Source organism: Trachemys scripta, chromosome 16 (assembly GCF_013100865.1).
Source record: "Trachemys scripta elegans isolate TJP31775 chromosome 16, CAS_Tse_1.0, whole genome shotgun sequence".
NCBI classification, from domain to species: Eukaryota; Metazoa; Chordata; order Testudines; family Emydidae; genus Trachemys; species Trachemys scripta.
In genome coordinates this window covers 24,061,059-24,084,907 of record NC_048313.1, presented here as the reverse complement: position 1 = coordinate 24,084,907, position 23,849 = coordinate 24,061,059, and the positions used below count along the sequence as shown (strand labels likewise).

Sequence of the window (23,849 nt, the reverse complement as noted above, 5' to 3'; positions counted from 1 at the left end):
GGCTCTTAAACAGAGCCGAAGAGTCAGGGGAGGAGCACAGCAGCCGGAGCCTGGGAGGGAAAGTGCCCGGCCGGGGGCGCAGGGTCCGGAGGCATAGGGGTTGCCCGAAGCCTGAGCGCTACCGGCTTCACGGTTTGCCGGGCAGCCTCCAGACCCTGTGCCCCCGGCTGGGCACTTCCCCTCCCGGGCTCCAGCTGCGCTGCGGAAGCGCCGGCCGGGGGCGCAGGGTCTGAGGGCTGCCCGGCAAACCGTCAAGCCGGTAGCGCTCGGGCAGCCCTTTTCGCGTGGCTGGGAGTGGGAGGGAGGAGGGGGCGGGGAAGGGGTGGAGTTGGGGTGGGGCTGGGGGTGGGAAATGGGCAGGGCCAGGGCCCCGTGGAGGGTCCTCTTTTTTTATTTGTTAAATATGGTAACCCTACCTTCTGCACCTGCACATCCTGCCCAGGCCTGGTGCTAAATGGGTCTCCTGCTGCCACCCCCGCCCCCGTCTCTCTGACAGGGGGTACCCCTTAGGGCTAGTTTGGGGGATCGGCAACACCTGGGAACTTCACTGAAATCCCAGTGCTGCTGTCTCATGGGGTCAGTGAGTGCCCTGGGGAGGAACAAACCTGGCACATGGGCTGGGTTAAAACTGCTGCCTGAGGGCCCGGGGGAGGGGGGGTCCAGGGGAGGATGTTCTCTAGCTTGTTACCAACCCTCTGCGCCGTCTCCACTCAGCCATGTTCAGCCCCCGCCCGAAGCAAGTTCGGCCCCCCTCGCATTGCCCTGGTGCTCTCTGGCCCTGCCACTTTGCCCCTGACCCCCAGCCCACCCTGGGCCAATCAGCTCATGCTACGGGACTAGGGGAGGCCATGGACACGCTGTCACCCGAGAAGATGCGAGGATCAGCCCTTCCTGGCAGCAGCACCCCAGCTCCTCCCTCCCTGCCAGAGCTGCCAGCGCATCTGGTTCCTGCTGGGCCTGTCACTAGCGGGGCCCTGGCCATCCCTGTGCGCTTGGTGTGGTGCAGCCTGTCTAGGCTGTGACCGCTTCTGCAGGGTCCTCTGAAACCCCCAAGCCTCTGAACAGCTCCAGTGATTCCCCCTTGTCTCTCGCAGGGACACTGACACTTAGGGTCCCTTTGCTCCCTGCCCCTCCCCGCACTCCTGCCCTGGCCCCCCTCCAGTGTTGCCTCATCAACTGCAGCCCCGTGGCACCAGGGTCCTGCAGGTGCAGCACAGAACTAGCCCCCAGGACTATTGCTCCAGACGGGCCCCTGCCCATGACCCCGGTCCAAGGATAGGGCACAGGAGCCATGTGCTGATAGGGTTGTCAACTTTCTAATAGCACAAAATGAACAACCTAGCCCTGCCCCTTCCCTGAGGCCCCACCCCCGCTCACTACATTCCCCCTCCCTCAGTGGCTGGGGCAGGGGGTTGGGGTGAGGGAGGGGATGAGGGCTTCAACTGGGGGTGCGGGCTCTGGGGTAGGGCTGGGGATGAGGGGTTTGGGATGCAGGAGGGGGCTCCAGGCTGGGGAGGTGAGTCTGAGGGATTCGGAATGTGGGAGGGGGCTGTGGGTTGAGGCAGGGGGTTGGAGTGTGGGAGGGGGTATGGGCTGTTGGCTACGGCAGGGAGTTGGGGGTTTGGGGTTGCGGCATGAGCTTACCTCAGGTGGCTCCCGGTCAGTGGGGCTAAGGCAGGCTCCTGTCTGTCTTGGCACCGTGCTGTGCCCCAGAAGTGGCCAGCAGGTCCGGCTCCTAGGCAGGAGGGCCAGGAGGCTCCACATGCTGCTCTTGCCTGCAGGCACTGTCCATTGGCCATGGTTCCTGGCCAATGGGAGTGCGGAGCCGGTGCTCGGGCAGGGGCAGCACGTGGAGCCCCTTGGCTGGCGCTTCTGGGGCGCAGCATGGTGCCAGGACACGTAGGGACTAGCCTGTCTTAGCACTCCAGCACCGCTGACCGGACTTTTAATGGTCTGGTCGGCGGTGCTGACCGGAGCCGCCAGGGTCCCTTTTCGACTGGGCTTTCTGGTCAAAAACCGGACACCTGGCAACCCTATGTGCTGATCTGGCCACTGGCCCAGGCCTGCCTCTGCCCCAGCTTGGCCCCATGGGTGCTGTGGGGATTTCTGGGGAGGGATTATTCAGATTAAAGGCATGGCCCTCACCCTACAGCCCAGTCCAGCTACCATGGAAGTCACTGAGGGCTTAGCACCGACCTCACTGAGGCCAGAGCGAGCCCTTCTGGAGGCCTCAACTTTCCCCTCCCTGGGGTCTGTGTGGAATTGGCGAGAAGACGCCCTGCCTGAAGCCCTGCTCTGCAATCTCAGAGCAGCAGGGGCCTATAGCTAGATGTCCTCCTGAGGTCCCTTCCAACCCTGATAGTCTATGATATTCTATGATTCTATGGCTCTGCTGGCAGGGAGGGGCAGCCAAGGTGCTCCGGCCCTGCCGAACTTGGCCTGGACACCCTGCCCCGGTGTCAGGCCTTCCATCCCCGTGTCTCAGGGCCCTTCATCCCCCCTCCTCCTGCACCTGGGCCCTACCCCTCCCCACCTCGCTGCTGGCTAATGCCCTCCCCCAGTAGTTGGGCCCTTCCCAGCCCTGGGCTCCTGACCTCCTGTAGCCCTTCTCAGTCCTCAGTGCTGACCCGCCCCCGCCCCTAGTACTGAAGAGTGCCAGCGCCTTTCCTTTTGCTACAACATCAGCAGCAGTTTATTAATCCCAGGCAGTTAACCCGCACTCCCCCTCCCGCACCTGAGTGATGGGGAAAGGCCTTGACCTGGGCTTGTTACAGTTGATGCCAAAATTGCCAATACTCCTATTGACCTCACTGGCTCAGGAGCAGCTCCAGGTCCCCTCGAAGGAAGCCATTTAACCTGCCCCCTCCCCCCTCAGCCAGTTGCCTGGCAGCACTTCTACCTTGGCCACATGTGCCCCATGGGGAAGGGGCAGCAGAGGCTCTCTTGGGGGGGAGGCGGGGCGCAGATGCGCCACCTGAGCCATATGCTGTGGGATCAGACAGGCAGAGCAGGGGCTGGCTTTCTGACTTCATATTGCAAGATTCTGCAGCTCTCCTCGCTGCTGATCCCATGTGTGGCTGGGCCTAGGCTTGGGGCAAAGCCAAATCCTGCTCAGACCCCTGGCACCATCACACCGCCATCACGGCTGGCACTGGCCTGGCACAGGAAGCAGCAGTGTGGGGAGCTGACAGCACAGGAACAGCATCACTTCCTGTGGCTCTGTTCAGGACTGTAGGCAGGAGGGGGCATCGCCCCTGGGTTGGGGCTTAGCTGTGTGATTCGAAAGCTGAGGGAGGGTTGGAGAGGGTAGTGCATAGCTGAGACCACAGCTTGGCCCTGCCACGAGCTACCAGGCAGGTCTGTGTTTCCCAGCCAGCGCAAGCGCTCTGCTCGAAGGGCATTTGAATGTCTCCTGAGAACTGCTGAACAAACAGCCCAGCCCGTCTGTGGCCACTGCTGCTCTCTGCCTCTGTGTGACATGGTGACAGTGGAGCACAATGAAGGCCAGGGCTTTTTTGGGGGGGAGGGGTTGGTTTAAAGCAGGCCTGGGGCAGACAAGACTGGCACCAGGAGGTGGGATTTGCGGGGGGTCTGTGTAGCTTTTGGTATTCTGCACACTGTGCCTTTAAATGGCAAAGTGCTGTGGTGTGTGCAGGGCCAGGCAGTCTGCTGCGGGGAGGTCATCGCTCTGTGAGAGGGGACACACGAGGGGCTTGCGCTCCCAAGGAGACTTCCCACTGCTTTGCTGCTTCCCTGCAACAGGACGGAGGTGCCTGTTTGGCTCTTTGGGTGGGGGAAGCAGGAGAAGCCAAGGGCTTGTCACAGTGGGTCAGTCCAGGGGCCCATCTAGCCTGGTATCCCGTCTCTGAGCATCCCAACCACCCGCTGCTTCAGAGGGAGATGCAAGAAACTGGGGAATTATGGGATAATCTGCCCCCAAAGACAGTTCCTGCCCAACCCCCATTAGCTAGGGTTTGACCAGTGTTTCCAGGCCTGCCAGGCCTCCAGGTTATGGACACTGTTCTCTCACTGGATGCCCTTCTTACCCAGAGAAAGTTTGCTCCTTTGTAGAGTCCTGCTCAGCTTTTGGCCTCACTGCTGTGCTGTGGCAGTGAGTTCCACAGGCCACGTTGTGTGATTTGGAGAGGAGAACAAAGGGGCCTGCAGAGGATCTGCCATGCACTGAACAGCCCCGTCCTGACTGGCAGGGTGGCACCTGCCATTAGATAGTTTGATCCTGATGGCTAACGAGTTCTTCAGAGTCTAATCAGGGTGGGGGAAGGGCAGGGGCCTCTGCGCAGGGAGAGCGAACGGGGAGCCAGGGTCAGGTTGCTCCAACACTGGGTGTGTCTGGCTCCAGAAGCTTTGAGAGAGCAGCACTGCAGTGGGGTCAGGGAACCTCTGGTCTGGGGCACTAATGAGCAGATGGAGAGCATCCTTCCCTGGCAGTGGGGCCAGCCTGGCCACTGAAGCAGGGCCCGGTGCCAGCGCTGGGGTTGCTTGGTGCTCTCACTGTTACAGATCTAGCATCCCTGGGTGGGTGTCACTCAGCACCACCAGGGCTAACGCTTCTTGTGAGTCCTCCCCCAGCACAGACAGGGGCTTGCAGCACTTGTGCCTTCCTGTGGCCATACGTGTCTTACTGTGTCGCCTTGTCCCCTGTTGGGCATTCAAACCTGCCAGCCAGGCATGTGCATGGAGCGCCACCCATCGCCAGGGGTGTGCTTCCTGCAGCCAAAGGGGCCCACACACACACACTGTCCCACGCACACGCACACTGTCCCATGCGTACACTGTCCTGCACACACTATCCCACGAGCACACACACACTATCCCACGTGTACACTGTCCCACACACGCTGTCCCACACACACACTGTCCCACACGCCCATGGGCACATTGTCCCATACACATTGTCCCACGCACACACGCACACTATCCCACGTGCACACTGTCACACGTACACTGTCCCATGCACACATGTACACCGTCCCACACTGTGACATGCACACTGTCCCACATGCACTGTGCCACGCACACAGTGTCGCACACGCGCACACTATCTCACACGCACTGTCCCACGCACACACTGTTCAACGCACACACTGTCGCACAAGCACATGCGCATACTGTCCCACAGGCACTCTGTTCCATGCACACACATGCACTGTCCCATGCACACTGTCCCACATGCCCACGCACACACTGTCACATGCGCACACATACACACTGTCCCACGTGCACACTGTCCCACGTGCACACATGCACACTGTCCCATGCACACACACGCACACTGTCCTACGCGCATACATTCACAGTCACACAGAGAACATAATCTTTCCCTTTCCTTTCACTCACACAAGCTCACACAGCTTGAGACACATGCATGTTGGCAGTCATGCATGTGCATGCAAACAAACATACACGCACACAGACACACACTCTCAGCATGGTCTGTCATTCCCATAGTTATTGTTCTCCATGGCAATGGTCAATCGATGGTGGAGATTGATGTAGAAATAGCAAAGAAAGGAAAGCAGCAAAACTCCCAGCACCTCTGGGGCATGGAGCAAAGAGCCCTGACTGTGGGGCAGGGAGTAGCAATAGCAGCAATGGGGTCATGCCCCCTTCAGGGGTACGGACAGCAGGTGTGTAGGTCCATGCTTGGAACACTGGCCTGGTGGCTCAGGACTCTTGGGCTCTATTCCTGGCTCTGGGAGAGGAGTGGTGTTTAGTGGTGAGAGCGGTGGGGCTGGGGGCCTGGACTCATAGGTTCTGTCTTTGGCTCTGGGTGAGGAATGGGGTCTAACGGTTGCAGGGAAGGAGCTGGGAATCTGCTCCCAGCTCTGTTCTGATTAGCTGGGTGACCTTGGGCAAGTCAGTTCAGCCTTCTGTGCCTCAGTTTCCCTATATTGTCCCATGGGGATAATGACACTGATCATCTCCGGGGGGGCTATAAAGGTTAATTCATTGGTGTCTGTAGAGTACTTTGAGATCATGGGACTGAAGGCAATAAAGGTGAGCCAAGGGTGTATCATAAGAACATACTGGGTTAGGCCATCTAGCCCAGTATACTGGGCCAGGTGCCCGAGAGGGAATGAACAGAACAGGGAATCATCAAGTGATCCATCCCCTGTCACCCATTCCCAGCTTCTGGCAAACAGAGGCTAGGGCCACCATCCCTGCCCATGCTGGCAAATAGCCATTGATGGACCTCCATGAAGCCATCTAGCTGTGTTTTATGGCATTCTGTTTATTAATAAAATGCCCTTTTCTCTCTGAAGCAGAGACTGGGAAGGAGGAAACTGGAAACTTCCCACTTCCTACTGCCCAGGCCACCAAACTAAGGAGCAAAAATAACATCTTGGGGTTCAAATACATTTGTTTAGAAGCGAGGGTTTGGGGGAGGAGCTAGGAGGGGTATTGAGGCACGCGCCCCTCCCCTGGTGCCCAATCACCAGCTGGCGTAGGAGGGTGCAAGTAGCATAAATACCCTTCGGTAGGAGCCAGGGCCCACACCATGCCAAGGGCTTTAAGGGGACAGTCATGCCATGCCCAGTGCTGCTTGGGGCCGAAGGACAGAGTTTGGGAGAGGAGAGGGTGTGATGCTGGGATGGGGCCCTGAGCTACCGTCTCACACCCACCAACTGGAGAGACACCCACGTTGATTCCTCCAGCAGCTGCTCCTGGTTTCGCCAGGTGAAAGGTTGTGCACAGGGCAGAGGGGACACTGCTTCAGCATGGCCTGCTTGGCTGCTGTCACCAGAATGTCCCCGGGGAGGAGCAGCAGGGACGGGGACTGCACTTCACCTGGGACATTGCCGTGGTGGGGTGGGAGGGGGCTGCCCGCGCCGTGTGCCCCAGAGCCGCTGTGCTGGCAGAGAGAACGGCAATGAATGCAAGGCGAGGAGGGAAGCTGATCGGTGGGGCACAGGTGGAGGAGGGAGGGATGCTGGGAGGAGTCAGGGAAGCAGGCCTGACATGTAGGGGGTGGGAGGCAGTTTCTGGACATACGGAGGGCCAGCTCCATTTGAAAGCTGTGGCCTTAGGATAGCGGGCCTGATTAGCAATGACACTAAGGCCCATTTAGGCCATGCTGGCAACACGAAGGAGCCTGGATGAGGGTGGGAACATCCCCCTGAGAATTCCCTGTAAGTAGGGCACCCCTCGCATAGGGAGTGGAGCAGGGCAGCATCAGGGGCAGGGCACTTCTGCTCAGCTCTGCTCCCCAGCACCCATAGGAAGCCATGGAGCAGAATATGAGTTAGAATAGCCCTGAGGTGGCTCTAATTCACACCAGAAAGGCTGGGAAGGCTGCCCTAGGCTTCAGGAACACAAAAGTGGCTCAACACCCCTTGCCCTTTAGCTCTGTCTCAACCTCAACTGCATGAGTGGGGATACGGACCGGACGTGAGCTGAACGATTTGGGGTATGGACCCAGCGTGAGCTGCACGATTGGGGATACGGACCCAGCGTGAGCTGCACAACTCGGGGTACGGACATGGTGTGAGCTGAACAATTGGGAGTATGGACCCAGTGTGAGCTGAACATTTGGGGGTATGGATCCAGCGTGAGCTGCACAACTGGGGGTGTGGACCCAGCGTGAGCTGAAAGTTTGGGGGTATGGACCCAGCGTGAGCTGCATGACTGGGGATACAGATCCAGAGTGAGTTGCGTGACTGGATGTATGGACCCAGTGTGAACTGCATGTATGGACCCGGCGTGAACTGCATAACTGGGGCTACAGACACAGCATGAGCTGCATGATTGGGGGTATGGACCCGGCATGAGCTGCATGTCTGGGGGTACAGACTTGGCATGAGCTGCACAATGGGGGGTACGGACCTGGCATGAGCTGCACAACTTGGGTACGAACCCAGCATGAGCTGCATGATCGGGGGTACGGACCTGGTGTGAGCTGGACGATCAGGAGTATGGATCCACTGTGAGCTGCACGACTTGGGGTAAGGACCCAGCGTGAGCTGCACGATTGGGGGTATGGGCCCGGCGTGAGCCGCACAATCCAGAATACAGACCAGGCATGAGCTGCACGACTGGGGGTATGGACCTGACGTGAGCCGCACAACTGAGGATATGGACCCAGTGTGAGCTGCATGATTGAGGATACAGACCCAGTACAAGCTGCATGATTGGAGGGAGGGGGGGGTACAGAGCTGGCCTGAGCCACCAGGCAGTTCCACTCAACGCTCTTGCCAAGCTGTCCTGCAATGAAGCATGAGTATCAGCCTCAGGGCAGGTTGTTAGGAAGCAGGGCCCAACCCCCAAACTGGCTGTGAGTGCTACACTGAGATTTCACCAACCATTAAGTGTAAATTCCTCAGGCACTGTACCAGCCTTAACGTGGAGTCACAGCCAGTCCCCCTGGGTACTCCCATCTATCTCACCACCCAGGTGAGCATCCCTGTGTGACAGATGGTCCCTTACACCAAAGATTGCAGCAATAGTCAGGTTACTCCCAGTCACAAAAGACCAGCCACTTACCCATGGCACCTTAGATCAAAGACAATGCTTGTATCCAATCCTATAATAAACTATATACAGATTTATTAACTAGGAAAATGAAACCAGAGAGTTTTTTACAAGAGTGAAGCAGGTAAATAAACACGCACACACAAACACACACACGAGCTACAGTCTTAAATTTCAAAAGGGAATAGAAGCTTCTATAATAAGCAAGATTTAACTGTCCCTTAGGGCTAACCCAAGCTAAGCACTGGGGATCCCTGTCTTATGCCTAGAAACCTTGCCTAAAAACCCAGAGTCCACACAGCAGTGAGATACGATTCCTCTTTGTCAAGGTTTTATTCCCTTCTCCCCTTGTGCTTTGAGTTTCAAACTTAGCTGATGGGAAGAATTCACTTGCAAGGCTCATCTTCATGGGTGTGTGGAGAATAAACAACAAAGTCTTTTGTCCTCTTTATGGTTCCACTCTGGAATGTCTGGTGTCGATGGACCTTCTTGGTCAGGCAGGGCTTGACACCTTCTGTTGGAGACCAGCACTTGGCACTAGTTAATGTCTCTCTCCTGGCTGGTGATTTACACAGTTCAGAGGCTCACAATGCAAATGCTCAAATATTACCGTACGATATGGGATCCAGAGGCTCTCAGTGAGATTAATGCTGCAGCAGCTCACAAACATCAACAGTCTAAACACTAAACACATTCTTATACCCGATACCCCTTGTAACCGCACAGCACACAGGCGAGCCAGACTGATCCAGCTGTGTACTTGCCAGCATCCAGTTGAGGGTGAAGCCACGAGCATCGGAACTGGCTGTCCAGCTCCTTGGGCTTGCTGGCCACACAGCCTGTCCCTTGCCTCCCCATCTGAAGAGATGTGCCCTATAAGCCAGAGAGCAGGGAGAGCGCAGGCGCTCTGCTGGCAGCATGGAGGCATTTCCATTACCCCTCTCTCTGCCTCCAGTTTAAATCCATGACTCTTTGAAAAGGAATATTTGGTTAATGACCCCCCAGCTGTGTTCTTCTCCTGCCGGGGGGGTGGGGGGGAAGGACAGGCCCTGGGCATTTGGACTGGCGTTGCAGGGGTGCCCTGCATACCATATATGGGTCATGCTCTCCCCACAGAGCAGCCCCAGAGAATTCAATGTGAACAAGGCCAGAGGCTGGCCCTGAGTTTCCCTCACACCATCCCTTCTCAGCAGAATGGGAGTCTAGCCCTGCTTGACCCCTCCCCACCCAGCTGAGGGGAGCTGCTGGCCCCTGGTGCCCAGTGCAAGCTGAGCTGGCGTGGTGTCTGGCTGCACAGACCCAGAGCAGGTGCTGTCACTGCCTTTTGTTCTGGGTTTTGTTCCTGTTTTCTCAGTGCCTCTGATTAAACACCAGGCACCAAGCGCGTTGCTTTGGGAGCTGCCGCGTGCTGCGATGGTGTCTGATGCCATGGCAGGTGCAGCACGGGGAGTGCTAGTATCTGTCAGTGCTGTCAAGCCATCATCCCTCTACTCCACTTTCTCTAGCCAGCAGACAGGCTGGGCCAAATCCCCTCCCTGGTGAACCTGCAGCCTCGGAACTTGGGGAGCCAGGTGTGAACTCGGGGCTCTGTGCAGACTGCTCATGGTGCAGGGTGCTCAGGTCCCATGGTGAACCTGGGCTCCCATGACACGTAACCTTGTTCCGGGCCAAGTCTGGGTGCAACCACACTCTCTGCACCAGGGCAGGTTTACAGCCAGATCCTCAGCAGGTGCTAGTCGGCATCACTTCTTTGGAGTCCCATTGCAGAGCTGGCCCTTGCCCTTGCAGCCTGTTTCTCCTGCCATCTGCCCAAGCAGAGCGAAGCCGAGTGCACGGGGCAGGGCACAGCCGGGCAGAGCCCTCACAGCTCTCCTGGACGCAGAGGGGAAAGACGTGGAGGCTGGTGGCGGATCCCGCAGCACACACTGCCTGTGCCCACCTCACCTGGGTCCCCTGTAGCAGGCAGTATGTGGATTCCACCCCCCCCCCCCAGCCCTCAGCCTTTGCTCTCCATTCACACCTTTCCTGTGGGAACATGCGATAATCGAGTAATTTAATCACCAGGGAAACATCCATTTTTGTATCTTTTTAATCTCTGCTGAAAATTCAGATAGTGGGTTTCTATGGCAACTAGTCTAACAAGGAGAAGAGCATGAAAGAGCCCCTCCCCCAGCCTAGTGGGGAGGCAGGGAGGACCCAGATTATTACTGCATAAGGACCAGAAGTGTTTCCCTCCTCACTCTCTTACTGAGCTCCAGCCACCAATCCAGGTCTCATGAGCATCTCCTCAGGGCACTGAAGAGTAAATGATTCTACTGGAAATCAGCATTTGGAGAGATTCAGGATTACGAGCGCAGGCCCAGAGAGTCGGGTGCTTAGCAAATGCAAATAGGAGTTGGCACGTGAGGTGAAGAGAGAAGAGGGGTGAGTCGTTCAAATGATGACCTGGGGCTTGGGAGATCTGCTCTGGCACTGGTGCCCTGAGTGGCTCTTGGCAAGCGGCTTAGGGTCAGATTTGTAAGGGTATCTAAGGCCCTTAAAGATGCAGGGAGGTGCCTTGCACATATCTGCATCTTTAGGAGCCCAGATATCTTTACAAATCCAGCCCTTAATGTCTGTAGACCTCAGTTCCCCCTCTGTGCTATGTGGATAATGGCCTGGCCTGCCTCCCAGGGGGTGGGAGGAGACATGGTGAGGCGGGTAAGATGGTGAGGTGCTGAGATACTCTGGTGATGGAGACCAATGACACACCTCGTGGTTGCTGTGCAATCTAGCCCCCGACAGCGCCTTACGAACGAAGGCAACTCTGCCCCTTACGGCTCTGCAGTTGCTCTCTACAGTTATTGAGCACAAAGTGGGTTCCTCTCATCTCTCTGCTCAGCAGATTCTTTGGGTCTAATGTTTCCTCCCTCTTTCCATCCCTATCGCTCGCCCTCACAGCCACGCTGCCCCATGTGTGGGGCTGCTGCCAGAGGACTGTTTCAGGGAGGATGCTGATATTTGCATAGAGGCCCAACCCAGTGCAGCATGTACAAGACTTTAGCTGTGAGTAGGCCTTTGGAAAGCCACTGGCAATAACTGCTCCATTAGCAAGGAGGCAGGGCCACTCCACATCCCATCCCTGGAGAACCTCTGGGGAGGGGTGAACCCCAGCAGGTTCCCGTCTCCACAAGACAGGGTGTGTTACCCCAGCTGGAGAGGGGCCATGGTCACCTTTCCTTGAAGGTCAGACGATGTTGGGTCTTGGGAAAGGGGAGAGAGGTAATCGTTTGGCCCTTTGGAGAGAGGACTGGGTATGGATCCAAGCTATCCTGGTGCTGTGATCAGGCGAAATTATAACCAACTGAAAACAGGGTCCTACGCTGGGAAATGTCAGGCAGCCTTATCTATAGGTGTCCCTGCAAGCTCTGCCTGTAATACCTTTCTGCTCCATGAGTCCAGAGAGAAGGGATAGCGCTAGCTATTCATTGTATAACTCCAGCCTAATTTTGCCCATCAAGGGGTAATGGCAAACCAACATGGTAGACGACCCTGTGCTTCAGGATCTCTCAGCTCAATGCCCCGCTCCCCACCACCTTTCATGGATGCCTGGGTGTGGCTATGTGCCCAAACAGCAGCACCGCTGAGGCGGATGTACCAGTCTCTCCTGCTGCTGGATGGGATCTGACAACCTGCCCCAGTCAATAAGGAAGGGTCTGTTGGAGCTGGTACCTCTGCAGTCTCTGCGGGGGAGATGGTGCTAACAAACCAAGCAGAGAACTCCTCAGATGGCGCTTCCAGAGCCTACTCCAGCCAGCTAATGGAGCAAATTGCTAAGTCCATCTCTTTTCCCATCACCCTGACCAGGCTGGGGAGGGAGCAGGGAATTTGTGTCCACAGGGGCTTTGAGGAATCAGATGCTTCCCTGGCTGAGACAGAGCACCTGTTCCAGGCCCACCCTGCACAGCCAGGAGCGGGAGTCCAGAAGGCACTGAAGACAAGGCTGAGCAGGTTGTATTTCCTGAGCTACAGTGCCCCAGGCCTGCCCCGCACCCCAGCATTTGCATCGGACTCACTAGTAACAATTTTAGTTACTCTTGTGGCTAGGCGTGTGGTCTCCCCACACCGAACCCCCAGCTTGGTGGGACAGGGCATCTGCCACTGCATTGTCATCCAGCACAGATCTCCTGAACCTTGCCGGAAATCCCCCTGAGCCCTCTGGCCCTGGGATGCAGACTGTCTGTCCTTCCAAAAGACCCACTCTGGCTCAGCCAGCTGTTACTATACTCGGTACAGGAATCGCTGTGTGAGGTTCTCTAGAGGGCTTGTGTTATACATGTTCATAATTAACCCTTCTCACATATAGATCTGTGACTCTCTAACAGAGTATGTGCCTGGGGCTGTTGGCCCTGGGCCGAACCCTGCTGACGGCCCATGGCAAAGGTCATTACCTGTCATAGAAATGCCACCAGTTCCCACTTTAGCACAGGGCAAAGTGTTGTTATGCTAATTATGATGTATTGATACATCAGATCTCCCTGGTGCTTTGTCTCCTGGTGCCTGACCGAAGGGACCCCTCATCCAGGGCAGAGCTGGCTTTATGCTACGGAGTGAATTTTGTACCCTCTGTACTTGGGATAATGAGCCCAAGTGAACTATCCCAGTACCCAGCCCAAGCTGCGGGATTGTATTGAGAAATCTGTAGCTTTGGCTGGTTGCCACATAAATATTTTAGTACAGTGCAGGATGATGGAGCGTGTCGTGGGTAGGTGCTGGCCTGGGGCTCAGGACACCTGGCTTCAGTTCCTGGCCTCACCTTGGGCATGTCACTCAATGTCTTTGGGTCTCAGTTCCTCATCTGTAACATGGGACTAAGAAGAGCACTGTCCTGGCTCCTGGGATGTGTGGAGATAACTGCATGACAGATGGTGATGAAGGGGAGAGAGCACCAACCATATCACAATGCTGCCCCCAGTAACATTCTGGGTGGTTTGGACGCTCTTCCAGTGGCCCAGATCTCTTTGCCTGTGGACACAGCTGTGGTCACAGCTGATTACTACGCCTTGGAGACCCGGAGTATTGATCCTGGAGACCCTGCTGCCTCAATGTCATTTCCGGTTGAATAATCTCCAGTGGGTCTCATTGGAAAGAGCAACTGGCTCCAGTGCCTCCAATAGTGCCCGACAGAGAGGGAGGCATGGAGTCTGATGGGATCATCTCTGTCACAGCTGCCTTCATTTTCCAACAGAAATGGACAGTTTGCTTTTTGATTATATATTGATTTCAATTTCCAAACTAGAATCCACAGTGAGCAGCAAGCGGCCATTCTCAGGGCAAATCGACAAGGCCAGAGGATACCTAAGCACCCCTGAGATCCCTCCCCCAGGATGGCTGCGGCCCAGCATGCAAATCCATCCGTCCTAAGTGCAGAAAGCCAGCTACTGACAACAGAGCCCGCTGGGGAACCATGTCAGGCAAGAGGCATTCCTGGCCAACAGGGGGCTAGCGCCAGGGCACATTCACCTGCAGACCTGCTCAGGAGGGCTGGAGATTGAAGGGCAATGGAGGGAAGCAGGACTAGTTGCTTAGGAAGTGGCTTGGAGCTGGGATCCAGCTGCCCAGAATTCCCCCAAGGCTGGGCGATGACCCAGGCTGGCTCTGATCACTGGTGACATGAGCCCAGTTTGTTTTGTTTGCTGCAGAGAGTGAACTCCAGCCACACGGGAGAATCCAAAGGCCCCACCTGGCAGATTGGCTCCAGAGACAAAGGAGTGACAGGCAACGCCGGTACCTTGAGAAGGGCTCTGCCCGAGGGGTTGAGATGGGCAGGAGAGAGAATCAGCCCACCCTGGGCTGCTATTGCTGCCAGTGATGGCCAAACCCTCCCCTTGTCACCACTGTGCCACATGAGAGAGGACAGGATTGGGGAGCAGGAAGTGCAGGGATCTCATGGGGGTTGCTGGGGAACAGGCTGTATCACGGCATCGAACAGGGAAGATGATAGTTCTGCTGGGGGAGCAGGAGGGGCAGGAGGAGAAGCAGCCCTGCTGGAGCTGGGATGGTCTATAGCAGAGTCCATGCTGCATTCCCCCAACCCTAACCCCAGCCCCTCCCCCACTTGTGGAACAGCTGGGCCCTGGGCAGATCTGCTGCTGCGAATTATCATCTGAAGACTTTAGACATCGTGGTCCCGTCTTGTTCACGTTGACTGTTTGCTATCCAGGTCCGGGGGCGGGATTGGTCACATGACATCATTCCTGTTCTCTGCCAGGAGAACGTTTTTGGGAAGCAGGAGAAAAGCGGATGGGGAATAGTGACCGCGGCTCGTTCTGGTTTCACTTTTCACTCTTCGCGTGAACCGCTGAGGAGTCATAAATGTTTCTGTGCATGAACTGGCCGTGTGGGAGTTTCTGGCTCTTTTCTGGGACAAGCTACCATGACCGTTCTCTAACCCAGCACTGCCTCGCTCTGCCAGGGACTCACTCGGCTACCACCATCTTTCTGGGTTTGCTCATCCCATGCTGCGGCCTCCTGAGCCACAGTACCATCTCTGTGAGGGCCTCGGGCGGGTCTGAGGGATGGTGGCAGAGGCCCACAGGGCACTGAAATGGCTCAAAGGAGGGAAATCTTCTTTCCACTTAAATATTTTTCCCTCCTCCCTTGGAAGCAAGAGGGACACAGTGTGGCTAAAGGGACAGTTGGCTCAGTCTGTCTGGCATCTTTGCAAGTGAGAACCAAACGGGGATGGTAGAAAATCTTCCAGGGATCCCAACGCCCTGGCTGAGCCTCAGGGCCCGGAGCAGCTAATGGCAGCTGGGGGATGGAGCTGGGGCCTGTGTGTATTGTATAAATAACACACTGACGGTGTTTTGGGACCTGTGGTGCAGAAGGGCCCTGCTCTATGTTCCCCCCAGCACTGATCGATACCATGGCTCCTCCTGATATTGATGGGAAGCAGGCAGCAAAGTGGAAGTAGCCTGTGAAAGCAGGAGCAGTCTGGGCTGCTCTCTGCAACATGGTCCAGCCCAGCTGGAGGCTCAGAGGAGCGGTATTGGGTGCAGCCTCTGCTCAGTAACTGGTTCAAATCCAGCCTGCTCGGAGCAGCCCTGACTGGAGGTTTAGTTACTGCCTCATACTTCCTCCATAAAGTGAGCTCTCTAACGCACAGTGGATCAGTTCAGTATCCACACAGGCTGTGTGCAGACATCCTCCCGGCTGGAGGCTGCTGATAGCTCTCAGCACGCGTGGGTCTCAGAGGGTTTTACAAACAGGGGCTAAGAACCATCCAAAAGCCAAACAAATTCAAATTGCCGAAAAGGCGCAGATTTGTAACTGGGCGGGAGATTAACCATTGGAACAACTTGCCAAAGGAAGGGCTGGAGTCGCCACCTCTTGCTGTCTTCAGATCCAGTCTGGAGGCCTTTCTGGAAGGGGCTTCAGCCAAACACACGTTCCTGGGCTCAGTACAGGGGTAACTGGGGGACACTGAATGGCCTCTGTGACACAGGAGGTCAGACTAGATGATCTGAGAATCCTTTCTGGCTTTAAATCCTACAAGTCACCCCTGGTTTACAGAAGAGGAAACTGAGGAACAAAGCAGGGGAACTGACTTACGTAGAGCCAGATAGCACAACAGGGAACAGAACCCAGGAGTCCATTTTGAAGTACTTGGAGGAGAGGAAAGTGATCAGGAACAGTCAATATGGATTCACCAAGGGCAAGTCATGCCTGACCAACCTGATTGCCTTTTACGATGAGATAACTGACTCTGTGGATATGGGGAAAGCAATGGACATAATATATCTTGATTTTAACATATATATATTTAATTTTGATACAGTCTCCCACAGTATTCTTGACAGCAAGTTAAAAAAGTATGGATTGGATGACTGGACTATGAGGTGGATAGAAAGCTGGCTAGATCGTCGGGCTAAACAGGAGTGATCAATGGCTCGATGTCTAGTTAGCAGCCAGTATCAAGCAGAGTGCCCCAGGGGTTGGTCCTGGGGCCAGTTTTGTTCAACAGCTTCATTAAATAACTGAATGATGGAATGGTTTGCACCCTCAGCAAGTTCGTGGATGACACTAATCTGGGGGGAGAGGTGGACATGATGGCGGGAGGGATAGGGTTCAGAGTGACCTAGACAAATTGGAGGATTGGGCCAAAAGAAATCTGATGAGGTTCAACAAGGATAAGTGCAGAGTCCTGCACTTAGGACAGAAGAATCCCATGCACTGCTACAGGCTGGGGACTGACTGGCTAAGCGGCAGTTCTGCAGAAAAGGACCTGGGGATTACAGTGGATGAGAAGCTGGATCTGAGTCAACAGTGTGTCCTTGTTGCCAAGAAGGCTAATGGCATATTGGGCTGCATTAATAGGAGCATTGCCAGCAGATCAAGGGAAGTGATTATTTCCCTCTATTCGGCACTGGTGAGACCACATCTGGAGTATTGCGTCCAGTTTTGGGCCCTCCACTACAGAAGGGATGTGGACAAATTGGAGAGAGTCCAGCAGAGGGCAACGAAAATTATTAAGGGGCTGGGGCACGTGGCTTACGAGGAGAGTCTGAGGGAACTGGGCTTATTTAGTCTGCAGAAGAGAAGAGTGAGGGGGGATTTGATAGCAGCCTTCAACTACCTGAAGGCGGGTTCCAAAGAGGATGGATCTAGACTTTTCTCAGTGGTGGCAGATGACAGAACAAGGAGCAATGGTCTCAAGTTGCAGAGGGGGAGGTTTAGGTTGGATATTAGGAAAAACCATTTCACTAGGAGGATGGTGAAGCACTGGAATGGGTTACCTTGAGAGGTGGTGGAATATCCTTCCTTAGTGGTTTTTAAGGCCTGGCTTGACAAAGCCCTGGCTGGGTTGATTTGATTGGGGTTGGTCCTGCTTTGTTCAGGGGGTTGGACTAGATGACCTCCTGAGGACTTTTCCAACTCTAATTTTCTATGATTCTATGACGCCTGGCCTGGGGTGTGACTTGCTGGACCTCCTTTGACTGGGGGGGCGAGATTCTGCATCCCACCATGTCCCTTTCACTTCTGCCAGGAGGGGAAAGGCCCTGTATGCAGCTGGCGCAGGGACTGAACTGACAACCACAGGCCCCTCCACCGGCCCCAGGGTGGGGGGTGCTGGAGCAGGCTGGGACTGGGGGAGGCAGGCCAGCTGTGGGAGGGACCAGGGCTGTAGGGAACACTGCTATGGCAATTCTGGGTGGTGCTGCTGCCCACAGGCAGCTCGGCCTGGGCTCCCGATGGGCAGCACAAGCTCAGCTCATCCTGGCTGTGATTGGCCACCAGAGCCCCATGGTGCTGAGTATGCACCCTGATTAGTTGACCAAAACTTTTTAAACCGGAGCACAAGCTGCATCTTTGGGGCAAAGAGCAAATGCTTGGCATTGGTGGGTGAAACCCACTGCCCCCCTGGGCAGCAGCACCAAGGACAGCCATCCCCACAATGTCCATGTGAATCAAGGCCCCTTTACAAGGTTGTCTGCAGGGGTTGAACCTGGCCAGATGGAAAGCAAAGACACACAGCTGAGATCAGGGCCCCACATCATTAGGGCTGGATGGGCACTTCCTGCCCCAGGGAGCTCACACTCTTAGCTAGGCAAGACAGACTAACGTTATAGAATTGCCCCATGTTACACATGAGGAGCTGAGGCCCAGATCCACAAAGGTATTTAGGCTCCTAAGTTCAATTGAAAGCACCCTGAAATCAGAGGAAGTTAGGAAACTGAATATTTTGTGGCTCTGGGCCTAAGGGATTTGCCCAGGGTCACACAAAGCACCTGTGGCAGAGCCAGGAATTGCACCCAGAATTTCTGAGTCTCAATACAACACCTTAAGTACAAGGCTATAATTCTATCCTGGTCAGCTGCCTCCCCCAGCTGTCATGGGACCCCACCCCATGGCTAGTCAGGCTTCACTCTTGATGCCTCTCCATCCAGCCACCTGTCACCCAAACTAAACAAATGTAAATGATCAAACAGCGCAGGTGGGCTCCGCTCTCTATGCTGAGCAATGGACAGCGCCCGGCTTTGGTGTGATCAATTTGTTAAATATGTCCAGGTAGTTAATGGCTGTACCGTGCTTTGAACACAGCAAGCACTCGGATTAAATGATTAATTAATTACCCTTGTTGAAGTGCTCTGGCGATGAAGAGCGCTATTAATAAGAGGCAGCCTCGTTGGAGGAGGAAGAGTGGAGCTAAACAGGACCACAAACAGCTCAGACATCGCCAAGTGTTTATCAGCACTGGGTATAATTAGCCCACGTACCTTATTATAGTCAATATTTTCCATGTTTGCCAGGAACTGTTCAAGGCATTGATTTTAAAGGACATCTGCATCCTGCTGAGCTTGTTGGAAGCTGCCTAGGCTCCAAGCCAGCCAGCCATGGAGGAACTTATGGTGCTAGAGAGAGACATCAGGGAGCAGCTTCTTTGCTGGAGCTCTGCTGATTTACACCCTTGCCTCTAGCTACATCATCTCAAGACTCATTACTGTTTGCATTCCCGTTGCACCCAGGTGCTGGGTACTGTCCAAACACATCACCTGCCCCAAAGCTCACAACCTAGCAGGCACCCTAGAGGGGAGAAGGGAAGGTTCGTGATCCCCAGAGCCCAGCTGAGGCCCAGAGGGATTATGTGATTAACTCAAGGTCACACCAGGAGGCTGTGGCAGCCCTCATTACCACAGTCCCAACAACCTGCCTACAAGTCCAGCCTTCCTCCTATCCAGTGTTGCCTCCTGAGCCAGATTTTCGAAAGACCTCAGCTCCCATTTAGATGCCAAGAGAAGTGGGCCAGATGTTCAAAAGAGTAACACATAGATCCTAAACTCTAGAAAGTAGAAATCCCTAGCTCTTGTCTAGTGCTTTTCATCAGTAGATTGCAAAGCACTTTACAGGTAGGTCAGGATCATTATCCCTATTTTACAGACGGGGAAACTGAGGCACAGAGCAAGGAAGTTGACTTTCCAAAGGTCACCAAGCAGGCCAGGTGCAGCACTATCCACTGGGCGCCACTACCTCATTATTTCTGTAATCCAATGGATCTGCAAGCTCGCTGCCCTGGGCTGATGCAATGATTGTATCAGTTATAAACTATATACGGCTCCCTTGTCACTTTTTCAGCTTTTTCTTAAAGAGACGGTTTTCTTCATTGTCTGTGCCCTGGTCTACACTACAAACGTATGTCGGTATCACTATGTCAGTCAGGACCCCTGAGTGATGCAGTTACACTGACCTAACTCCTGGTGTAGACAGCGCTATCAACGGGAGAGCTTCTCCTGTCGACATAGCAACTGCCTCTCAGGGAGATGGAGTACCTACACTGATGGGAGAAGCTCTCCCGTGGGTGTAGGTGGTTTCTTCAGTAAGTCCTGCAGCTCTGTAAGCATAGACAAGTCCCGTGTTACATATGGGAATAGCGGAGCTGGCTGGGCAATCATTTCCCCCCTCTGAGAAGTTTAGCTGTTCTACTACAATTTTCCTTTGAAAAACAGTTTTGTTTCTGGTGAAAAACTGAAAAAAAAGTGGATTTAAACCAAAATATCTCAGCTTTTGGGGTTTTGTATTTTTGACAAAAACCCAATTTTTGATAGAAATGGAAATTATTTTTTTGAAAATTTCCATTTGGTCCAAAAATCATTTTCCATCAAAAAATATTTATGAAAATTTTTGACAGCTCTAGTCAATATTGCTGCATGTTGCCATGTTAGATACACTAACAGAGGAGTGAGACTGGGCTTGTGGTTCAAGACAGGAGACCTGGATTCTATACTCATGTTTGCCAGCAATTTTATGCGCGACCTTGGGCCTCTCTTGTTCCTCAGTTTCCCCATCTATAAAGTGGTGACGATGTTCTTTCTCTATCTGCCCAGGAGAGGAGTCATTTATATTTGCCAGGTGCTTTGGGATCCTCAGCTGGGAGTGATACAGAACCAGAATCCCAGAGTGAATTCCCACCTCCTTGCAACTTTATGGGTGTATGAAATCCTCCCCCAGATGCAGATTTTGGGGCTTGAGCTATTTCTAATTAATGCTGTACTAAATATCAGCCCACCTGCAGCTGCTGTACAAGAGATACATGGCCAGGGTGTAGTAAGTACCTACAGACAGGTAGCACTAGGCCAAACAGCAGTGCCTCTGATGGATGGAACCACGCAGCAGCCAGTTTCAAACGGCTTGCTGCACCCGGGCAGTGGCAGGCTGGCACCACGTGTTGGCTCTGTCTCTGGGGTGCTGCCATATTGTATTGCTTTGTCTCCTGTTGCACAGCTGATGTTTAGAGATTATTTTTGTGCCCTCTCTCTGTCTAGATCCGGAGGCGCCGGCCAACTCCAGCCACCCTGGTTCTGAGCAGCGACCAGTCATCCCCAGGTGAGATCTGTAGCCAGCGGATGATTTGCAGGAATGATTTGCAGGATTCCGGAGACCCTGGGAAACTGGTTTCCTTTCTCAGGCCTGGCCCTGCATCTGGGTGGAACTTGCAGAGCCCAGGCCCATATGCCAGGGTCCTCTCCAGGCACACTAACCCCACTCCCTCCCCTACCGGCTCCAAAACCTGCTCCCCATTAACGGGGGCCCCAGCCCCTGGCCAGCCAATGGGCCTGGGCAAGGGATCATGGTTGTAAGGTCCCCACATCCGGAAGAGCAGTCCTGGGTTCTGGCCATGCGCCAGTGTTGAATTTGTAAGCACCACTGCTCTAGTACTGCCCCACAGCGCATATCCCCAGACTCGGGGGAGGGGGGACTTGCTCCCTCATCAGAGGGAGATTTCCCCCTCACCTTCCCTTCCGGCTGCTTCCCCACCCCCACCAGCACCACCTTGCTCCAATCCAGGCTGCACTTCCTGTTCTGCTCCCAGGGCTGGAGCAGTCATAGCGTCCCTGGGGGCTCAGCCCCCTGCCTCACCCTGTCAATCTTCCGTCTCCTTTGGAAACAGCTGCCTCTGGCATCCGAGAGGCCTGGCCTGCACTGTCCCATCCCAGGAGCCCTTTGGCAGCATCTCCCTGCGCCAGGCAGCAGCTGCCTGGCTGAACTACATGTCCCTGGGATCTGTCTGTCCGTCTGTCTCTTTGTCTGTCTAGGGAAATGTCAAGGCAGCCGCCTGCCCTCTGCTTGCAAGGGCTGCGTCTGACCTGCAACGTGACGTGTAGACTCTGACAGCAGCCATGGGGCTCCCAGCCTCTGGGTTGGGGGACAGGGATGTGGCTGGCTGCTGTGCTACACTCCCCCTCCTTGAATCTCTTCTGCTTCCCTCCTCTCCTTCTCCCTCTCCCTCCTTCTCTCTCCAGCTCTCTCCCTTGCTCTTCCGGTCTGTCTTTCACTGTGCCTCCCTCCCAGCCGCACGCCTGGCCCTTGCAGGCCGCGCCCAGGGCCTGTCAGGGAGGGGGTGGAGTTTCCTCTGGGTATGGGGTGACTGTGTGCACCAGACACGGGGGAGCGAGTTAGCCGAGGTTGGCATGAGCCATGCGAGTGGGTAAGAAAGCAGCAGGACTCAGACTGCACTGCAGAGGCCAACGACGGCAATTTCCAATGTGGACCCCACAGTCTAGCCCTGAATCCTGTATTGAGGCTCTGAAATACATGGCCTGATTGTTCTTGCTTCTGACTTCCCAGTTCTTGTTGATTCGAGCGGGAGGGGGGTGATCAGCACCTTTGATATCAGGCCACTGATTTCGAAGGGGCTTGTGTTAAGGCATTTTGCGACCTGCATGTGTTCAGATGGTCACGGTGGCTGTATCGGCAACCCTAAAAGTTTACAGCTCATGAGCCTGTCTGAAAAATCATGGATTTTATTTTGTTTTGTTTTGATCCAGGGACTTTTCCCCCCCTTCCCCCGTGGCTTACAGTGTAGTCAACTCTACCACCGTCATCACGAGTAAGGCAGGTTTGGCCCCTCCTGCTGGAGCTCTTGTTAGAGGTCCCAACTAAGAACAGGGCCTGGTCACGCAGGGCACTGCACAGACAGTCCCTGCCCCCAGCAGTTCACCGTCTCACATGCAGCATGGTGGTACATATAGTGCAGTGGTTCCCAAACTGGGGTTTGTGAACCCCTGGGGTTTTGTGAAATGTTACAGGGGGTTCTCAGGAAAAAAAATTCCTAATGGCGGACAGAGTTGTCCCTAGGGACTCTGGGCAGCACGGGGCCAGCAGCCCAGAGCCCCTGGGCTCCCAAGAGCTAAGCAGATCAAAGCAAGCATATCTATCACACTGAGATTTAAACTTCAAGACTCCTTATAAGAAATGGAAAGGGAGGTGGGTATTTTTTGCTGTTTTTAAAATTAAATAGGCAGCTAGTATAGTTTTTTAAATTATTATGAAGAATAAGTTTAAGCTTTGTTGTAACGTGCGTTGTTTGCCTGGACTGCTCAAGACCTGAATGCTTTTGTAGGAGGAACTCTGAGTTGGTTTCTAAAATACCTTCCTGCTGTTTCACATCTGATACTCCTTGATGAAACATAGGAGCCTTGTCTTATAACAGGCTTATTCAAAGTGATACAAGTTATGAAAGTGAGATCTTGGAGGAGTGTTGCTGTTTTCATAATGTAATAAAAATACTGTAATGATAATAATAATAAATACTGGGTAATAATCATGTCATAAAAACAAATTTTATATTTCCAAGATCACTGCTTTTATAATTTATACTCCGGTAAAGGAGAAAATCCTTGGAAATATTCATTTTTAGGAGGGAGCTCGCGAGACTTGACATTTTAGTGAAAGGGGTTCACAGGTTGTTGAAGTTTGGGAACCTCTGATGAAGTGTATAAGCTGGAATGGAGATTCGCCAAACTCATGTCATGTCAGGGCCACCTAATATGAGGGGAACAAGTTTCAGACAGTACTTGAGTCCTAAAAAAGGAGTGCCGGAGTCCCCAGCACCAGCTCCCCACTCCGGAGGAGAAATGGCAGCTCAATAACCAGTACTGTCAGGGAGCTGGTCAGAAGTACTGGAATGCTGTTCTGGAGCATTTTGGCATGACTGAATTGCTAGTTCTAAGCCCAGCTACACTGCGATTCAAACCAATGACCAAAAGGCTCATTGATGACACTCCAAGTTGCTTTCTGGAAAGATACATTTATTAAATTCCTGGTGCCCATGGAGTAATCCTAGGGTTACCATATCTAATAAATAAAAAAAGAGGACCCTCCACGGGCCCTGGCCCCGCCCATTTCCCCACCCCTAACCCCGCCCCAACTCCGCCCCTTCCCCGCCCTAACTCCGCCCCTCCTCCCTCCCACTCCCAGCCACGCGGAAAGGGCTGCCCGAGCGCTACCGGCTTCACGGTTTGCCAGGCATCCCCCAGACCCTGCGCCCCCGGCCGGCGCTTCCCCAGCGCAGCTGGAGCCCAGGAGGGGAAGCGCCCAGC

General features: G+C 54.4%; 1 protein-coding gene across 1 annotated transcript in view; it reads left to right on the top strand.

The window, feature by feature from the left end:
* Window positions 1-21,122, top strand: part of PPP1R1A (protein phosphatase 1 regulatory inhibitor subunit 1A) — a 33,109-nt gene extending 11,987 nt beyond the window's left edge. Inside the window, exon 2 of the mRNA XM_034792920.1 lies at window positions 20,793-21,122. Within this exon, the coding sequence (XP_034648811.1) occupies window positions 20,793-21,107 (315 nt within the window). The 3' untranslated portion in view covers window positions 21,108-21,122. The remainder of the gene's footprint in view (window positions 1-20,792) is intronic.
* The last annotated feature ends 2,727 nt before the right edge of the window (window positions 21,123-23,849 follow it).